Genomic DNA, 7,344 nt, shown 5'->3' with positions numbered 1-7,344 from the left:
GGAGGCTGGGCCCCGCGGAGAGCAGGGCCTGCCGAGGAAACCAGCCCGGGCTGGGGCCCGAGACCCCGGCAGCAGGCAGCTCAGCACAAGGATGTACTGTGTTGGCACTCACAGGCACATGAGTGGGCGTCACGCACCTACCTGTGGGCTTGTGAGTCTCGAGGGGTTGTTGGCATGTTTTGATGCTGGTCCATATGCTATGCATGCACACGTGCCCTCCCAGGCATGCGGTGTGCATGTGGCATGCGTAATTGGGGCTTTACACCATCTGCAGAGCCTGAAGCCTGCTCTTCTAAGGGGAGTGACAAACCTGCAGCCTGGGGTTCCTTTGGTCTTCGGGGACGGGGAGAAGAGGCAGGTGCCTAGTGGACAGGTGCTGGAGGGCAGGCAGAGCAGGCACCACTGAAGGGGGACAGCTCTGTCAACCGGGCTCAGGCTTGTCCTGGACGATGTCCTGCTTCCCAGCCTGTGTCCCAGCCTGGGGAACTTGGTGGCAATTGGCTGTTTGCTGTAGTCCCCTCCCTGGCCCTCTCACCAGGACACTGGCCTCGGAGGTCCCCAGGCCACTTAACTTGAACGTGTGGTTGAAGCCAAAGTTCTGTATGTCGCCCTCCACAAAGACCAACACCTGTGTTGGCCGGCTGGGGCTGGGGGTGGGGTGGGGTAGGGGGCATTGGCTCCACCTCTCCACGCAGTGATGTGGCATCTAGAACAAGCTGCTGGGTCTCAGTTCCAAAACCACTGAATGTTGTGACCTCCAAGGTTCCTTTCAGCTCTGGTTCTGTCTCTGACGCTCCAGGTTGCATGCAGTAAGCATTTGGTTCCTGCACCACAGCTGATTTCTATGTAGTCTTTCCCCGCTTTCTAAAATTCCATTTTGCACAAACAGCAAATACTTCAGGACGCCCTCTAGCCTCTCCTCTTCCCAAAAGCCCCAGCTTATCCTCCAATTACCCACTTTGCCACCCTAATAGTCCTCCCCAAACCATGTTCTTTTCCCAAATTAATTAAAAATTAATTTCAAGTTTTGAATACAAAAAACAGTATATGGCTCAAAGCTCAAAACTTTTGATAAAGGTATACTCGTTATTTTTGGCTGCGTTGGGGTTTTTTTCTGTTGCTGAGGCTTTCTCTAGTTGCGGCGAGCGGGGGTTGCTCTTCGTTGCGGCGCGTGGGCTTCTCATTGCGGTGGCTTCTCTTGTTGAGGAGCACGGGCTCTAGGCGCACGGGCTTCAGTAGTTGCAGCACAAGGACTCAGTAGCTGTGGCTCGTGGGCTTTAGAGCGCAGACTCAGTAGTTGCGTTGCACGGGCTTAGTTGCTCCGCAGCATGTGGGATCTTCCCCGGACCGGGGCTCGAACCCCTGTCCCCTGCATTGGCAGGCGGATTCCTAACCAGTGTGCCACCAGGGAAGTCCCTGATAAAGGTATACTTCAGAAATGTCATTTCTATCCGTGTCCCTCCTCCTCGTTCCCCTTCCTCATAACAGATTTAATTTCTTATTTATCCTTCCAGTGCCCTTTGCCTCTGTGAAACCGGGGGCCCTGGCAGTGGGGGACAGCAAAGGTGTGGAGGACCTGGCGCACAGGCTGTCTTAAGTTGACCTGTGGCTCGCAGGCTGGGGCTGAGGCTGGGCCAGTGCATTAACCATTCCTTGGCCCCAAAACACTTTTGTGTTCGAGACTGGCTTACCCCAAAGGTGGAGTGGGCAGGCGCCAACAGAGCACGATTTCAGAGGCAACAGGAGGTCCCCAATGTGTCTCAAATACACCCACCTGCCGCATGACATTTCACTCTCGGAGATTTGTTCCTGTCAGACCCCTTCCAACATATGAATGTACAAAGGCTCTAAGACTCTGACTGATTGCTCACTGCATACCTGGCACCAGCCTAGACCTTGTAAGGAATTCAAAGCTAAATAACAGACCTGGCCAGGCAAGTCCCTCGCCTTAGAGAATTTTCATGCCACTGAAAGTCAGCCCACGTGGCACCCCGCACTCTGCAGCTAGGGTGTCCAGCTGGCAGCATCACCTATGGCTCATACAGGGGCCACATCAGCAGGACGCTGGGTCAAGCTGCTGGGGAGGGCAGATAGGGAGAGGGGCGGCCACAAACAAGCCTGGAGACATCCGGAGGGGCCCGCATGGCAGGCATGTTGGGATTGCCTGTACTCCTTGGGTTTCCTGCCTCAGAGGTCTAATGTCTGCTGTAGATGGCTCCCCTGGTGGGGGCTATATGCGGATGCAGTTTCCGGCAGAGGCCTCTGGGGCTTTCTCTAGAGAGATGCAGAGCTGCCCCCATCTCCACCTCTGCCTGTCACCCCACCTGTCAGAAGCAGCTTCCTCAGAGGCAGAGAGGAGGAGCTGCGGCGCCACGGGAGTGGTGGTGCTCATGGCAGCCCCTAATCACAGGACCAAAGACCAGAAATGGGCCCACATTCAATAACTGTGGGCTGCTCAAGCCAACCTGGCACCTTGATGAATGAAGCCATTGACCGAAGTATCTAGGATACACTGGGGCGTGGAGATGCACGTGTGAAATACACTTGAGAGAAAAGAAAAGGTGCAGAACAGTAAGTACACATGGCTTACAATGATCCAACAATCTTCTTAAGGCTCAAATCCAGGTTCACCTCCTCCAGGAAGCCCTCCCCAGCTCCCCAGCTTGGATGAGTTGCCTTCTGATGGCACCTGGCATCTCCCACCACTGTGCCTGTCACATCATCCTACACTCTTCCATGCAGAGCCATCTCCCCTGGCAGACTGGATTCAAGGAAGGCCACGTTTTGTCTGTAATCTTGTATCCCCAGGATCTGATATGGGGCAAGTGCTCAGTTAGTGCTTACCAGCCTGAGCTAAAAGAGAACTAGAAGAGAATTTAGGGGAATTTATGAGAATGTAAGAATTTAGTCCACTAGGTTCACTGAAGTACTGCTTATCTTTTTCTTCGATTTTCTAAGTTTAAGGGAGGTCCTGACGCAGGTTTACAATCTCTTCAGCCTGAGGATGGGTCTGCATTTTCTTCTGGGAGCTGGGCCTTGCCATGCCCCTCTGGTTTTTCACGGTGCAGCCAGGGTTGTTAAGAACCCTGGAACGTCAGCGCTGAAGGGACCTTGCCGATCACCCAGTTCCCAGTGTTCTGGATCTTTTTTTGTCTCCTTTCTGAGGGTCCTTGGAACCTTCACTGAACCTCTGTGGGCCAAGATGTGGACACCAAATGTACAGGTTGCTATGGAGACAGACTTGCTGCATCCATCATGCCTGGTGCACAGAAGGTGCTCAATCAAGTCAGCTGCTCCTGTTACTCATCTGGTCATTTATCAAGTATTTGAGCCCCTACCGCGTAGCCGGCCCAAATGATTCCCTGTCCCGAGAGAATTCACAGGCCTTGGACCTCTGTTCCTGGGGTCACTGCATACTGTAGTATGAAGTTGTCTGGCGAGAGCTTACTCTTAAACGTGTGCAGCCCCTCCCATCAGGACCCCCTCCATCACTGTCACCGCACACAATCCAAGAGACTAGAAAAGGTGCCTCCAGGGACTTCCCTGGTGGTCCAGCGGTTAAGACTCTGGGCTTCCACAGCAGGGGGCGCGGGTTCGATCCCTGGTTGGGGAACTAAGATCCCACATGCCACGTGGCCAAAAAAAAAAAAAAAAGTGTCTCTAGCAGATACAAGTGTCCCTGATTGAAAATCCCTGATCTAATATGCTCTCTTTTAAGGAGGAGGAAGCTGGGCCCATGTGACTTGGATCTCCCTCAGGCCCAGAGGAGTCCAGGTTGCAGTTGGGATCACATTCCAAAGCATGTCATAGCCCCCTACCTTTCTGGAAAAGCCATACCCAGAAAGGGCACAGAGACTGCCCTCTGGAGCCCAGGACAGTGCACACAGTAAAAGCAGGGAAGTGTGGGTACAGGTGGAAAGCCCCACACAGAAGGCCATGAGCCCCCTGACCACCGGACAAGCACAACTTGTCCCTGCCAGTGAGGCACTGCGTGAGCCGGGGTCAGCTGGGCTGCCCTGTTTACACAAGGACACAGACCTTCTGCCCCTCACCCCTCGGAATGTCTGCCTTGGGGCGTGCCCTGCGCCAGCCAGCTCTGCCCCATGAGTAAAGAGAGGCCCAGGTCCCCGGGCACAAGTGCCAGGAAGCAAGGAACGGGAGCAACACCTCAGGGACAGAGGTCAAAGTGCACACGTTTATTTTCTAGAACAAAGGCTAAAAGAAGGAAGTTTCTTTCATTTTATTTTAAGAAGGACAAAAATTGTTATTAAAACATCTACATTATTATCAAGATACTAGACCTTATGAATATTTAATATTAAAGTGTGGTATTCTTAAATTTTTTAATACACAGACATTTTTAAAGGACCATTAAATTTATCACTGCCCAGCTGAGAAACGCAGCATCCCTCTTTGCCCCATCAAGGGTGCCTGTCCCCCCTCACCATATTTGCCGTGATGTCTTGTCCCTGCCTGCCGCCGGGGGGCACAGGCCCGATCCGAGCCTCTCCGAGTCACAAGTGAAATAATCATCACTTGAAGTGTGCTGTGCCACACCTGTGCCACACCTGTGCCACACCTCTACCTCCTACTCCCCGCCTGCCCCTGCTTTCTTCCAAGCCTGCGGGGGATCCAGCTCTGGCCAAGCCAGGCAGCACCACATCCCAAGGCCCCTGCAGGGATAACAGGATGGAGAAGAAAAATCTGGATTCTAATCCTATTCTTTTGGGTGGGAGACAAACACCAATCCTTTTCCTTCCCCGAGCACTCGTGCTCTCTCCCCACTAGGCTGGGGTGGTCTGGACGCCATCAGGCGGAGCTGGGCCCAGGCAGGGGCCGCTTCTGCCCCCGCTGCCCATACCACCTCTGACCCCTCGCTCCAGTCCCTCAGTCCTTGCAAATGGCATGATGACCCTGAAAGTCCCTCCTCATTATGCCAGGATGGCTGCATTTTCCGGCCAAATTCTTTATCTTTAGCCCTCATTAGAAGTGATTCCTTGGATACCACACACATATGTAATATTATATAGAGCGATATATTTAATACCTGTGTATATATGCATCACGGGGGCGACATATATACACACTAAAAACAAGGCTGGTGACAACAGACTGCAACAGCACGGATCAGGGAAAACAAGTGTCATCAACATTCACGGCCACAGGCCCCACCTTGGGTCTCTCCTCCCCTCCAGCCACACCACCAGCACCCAAACTCCGCAGTGCTGGCCTGCTGGGGGAAGGGGCAGGGAGAGGAAAGGATGCATGCCACAATTATCAGGAAAAGGTTGGGCAGTGGCAGCGAGGAGAACAGGGTTCTCTGCGGCCCAGGGTGCCCGCCATCATCTCAACGCACACTCGAAATGCTTGTTTAAGGAGAAATAAAGGGTATTCCATTCTCTCTGTCTCACCCTCCCACCAACTCCAGCCTCGGTCCCCAGCTCCTTCCGGGGGGCCCCACCCCTTGTGCCAATGGTGTGGGGCGTTCTGGAATGTCTAGGGAACCAGGGGAGGCTGGGTCTGCCCACAAGGGGTGGGATGGAGAGGAGGGGGTGCACGCAGACACGTCAGACGAGAGGGATGGGAGAGGGCTTGGGGGGGGCAGGGGTTGGGGGTCAACTGGGGTCCCAGGCAGCTGGCAGGGTCGGGACCAGGGAGAGGCTGGGATGGATGGTCCTAATTGTATGTCTGGGTCTAGGGGAGAAAGGGAAAGGACTCTTCTGAGTCCCCAAGAAAGAGGGGCTGTGTCCGATCCTGGAGTAGCCCATGCTGCCCACGGTCAAGTCTCCCTTCTCTCCATGTCCCCTGACCGCCCACCCTCCCAATCCCCCCCGTACCTCGTGCAGAACCTGAGCCCACGGGTGCCCTGCCAGGTACCACCTCTCCGGGAGCAGCCACGGGGAAGTGACCTTTGCTGCTATACTCCTTAGGACCATCCTCAGAGGGGACTGTCCCTCTACAGGGCGCTGACACAACCAACCCCTGGGCGGTGCTGCCGGGATCCCAGCTGATTCAGAGACTGTCACATCTCTGCCAAGAGCCTGGAGGCTCCAGCTGATAACTGGCCCTGAGTCTTGTGACCGCAGTTTGCATTCCAGCTCTACCGTGCTGTGGGCTGGAGATGCTGGGTAGAGAACTCCTTCCTTCTAGGCCTGTTTTTCTATCTGCAAAATGGGGGTCTGGGCTGGGTCATCTCTGAAGCCTCTGACGACCTACAATCTACATTCAGCGGCCCACAAAGGAGAGGGGCTGGGCTGGTGGCCTCACCAGAGAGCCACGCTCCTTGGTCAGGCTCCAGAGATCATGTAGCCCAGCCCCTCCCACTCTTCCAACCAGAGGGGAAACTGAGGCCCTAGAGGGTAAGTGACTTGTACAGTATCCCCAGTCCAACCTGGGGCTGCATTTTAAAGCTGGGTGGGGACTCCTGCCCTCTGTTCTATCCTGATCTGCCCCCAGGGGAGGTGGGGAGGGGTGAGGGTGGGGCAGGGGGAAGGACCCTTCTGCTGCAGATTCAAGTGGGGACCCCACGCTCCCCAGCCCTGAGCGCTGGGCCCCCTTTAGGAGTAGACGGAAGTTAAAGCTGTAGGCTGAAGCTGGAGGGGTCAACCAGGCCCCTCCCTCTGCAACCAGGAGAGCCGGGGTGGGGGAGGGGAGGACCTGCCCAGGGCTTCAGCAGGATGAGGACCCTGGGACCGAGTGGGGCTGCAGCTCGTGCACCTGGGTATGCACTGGGGCAGTGGGGGCAGAGAGGATGGCTGGGGGCCCCAGCCCCAGCCCTGGCCTGCCCCGGCCCTCCTATCAGGCGCTCCGTGCCCACCCCTGCCCCCGATCCTAGGACTTCACCCATGGCCAGGAGCTGGTCTACTCCCCAGTGACGGAGGCAGCAGCAGGGGCTTCTGGGGCGGCACCAGTGGCATTCCCGTCCTCCTGCAGCAGGAAGTTGTATTTGCCGAAGTCGTCATCCCGTGGGCACAGAAGCATGTCCTTGCGGGCCTTGGCCAGCTTCTGCTTCAGCACCTCGCGCCGGTCCAGCCACTCATTGAGCTCCTCCTGCCCGTGAGCGCAGCGGCACTTGTCCCCGTCCGGGCAGGCCTTGCCCTTCTGGAGCCTGTGGGCGGCAGGAGGCTCACTGCCCGAGCCCTGTGCCCTTTCCTCCACGGGCTGCCGGACCTGGGGCCAGCCACTCCGCCTCCCCCCGACAAGCCTCTCCCCATGCAGCATCAGCCCCGGGGAAAGCGGGCGTGGCCTGGCCTTCCCGAGGATCTGATGCCTGGCTGCAGGGGACGGGTCCCCACCTCCAACGCCACTCTGCCCCACTCCTGGGTCCTCACACCCAGGAGCAGC

General features: G+C 56.2%; 1 protein-coding gene across 2 annotated transcripts in view; it reads right to left on the bottom strand.

Annotated features, from left to right (window-relative positions):
- Positions 1–4,175: 4,175 nt before the first annotated feature.
- Positions 4,176–7,344, bottom strand: part of ZC3H7B (zinc finger CCCH-type containing 7B) — a 54,018-nt gene continuing 50,849 nt past the window's right edge. For both annotated transcript variants that reach the window (XM_089921366.1, XM_022596525.3), the window contains exon 23: positions 4,176–7,108. In XM_089921366.1, the coding sequence (XP_089777492.1) occupies positions 6,862–7,108 (247 nt within the window). In that variant the 3' untranslated portion in view covers positions 4,176–6,861. The remainder of the gene's footprint in view (positions 7,109–7,344) is intronic.

This window comes from Delphinapterus leucas, chromosome 11 (assembly GCF_059928025.1).
Source record: "Delphinapterus leucas isolate spDelLeu-1000000601 "Yukka" chromosome 11, BTC_Dleu_Yukka2, whole genome shotgun sequence".
Classification (NCBI taxonomy): Eukaryota; Metazoa; Chordata; class Mammalia; order Artiodactyla; family Monodontidae; genus Delphinapterus; species Delphinapterus leucas.
The sequence above is the reverse complement of the archived record's forward strand: the minus strand, read 5'-3'. Positions and strand labels throughout refer to the sequence as shown.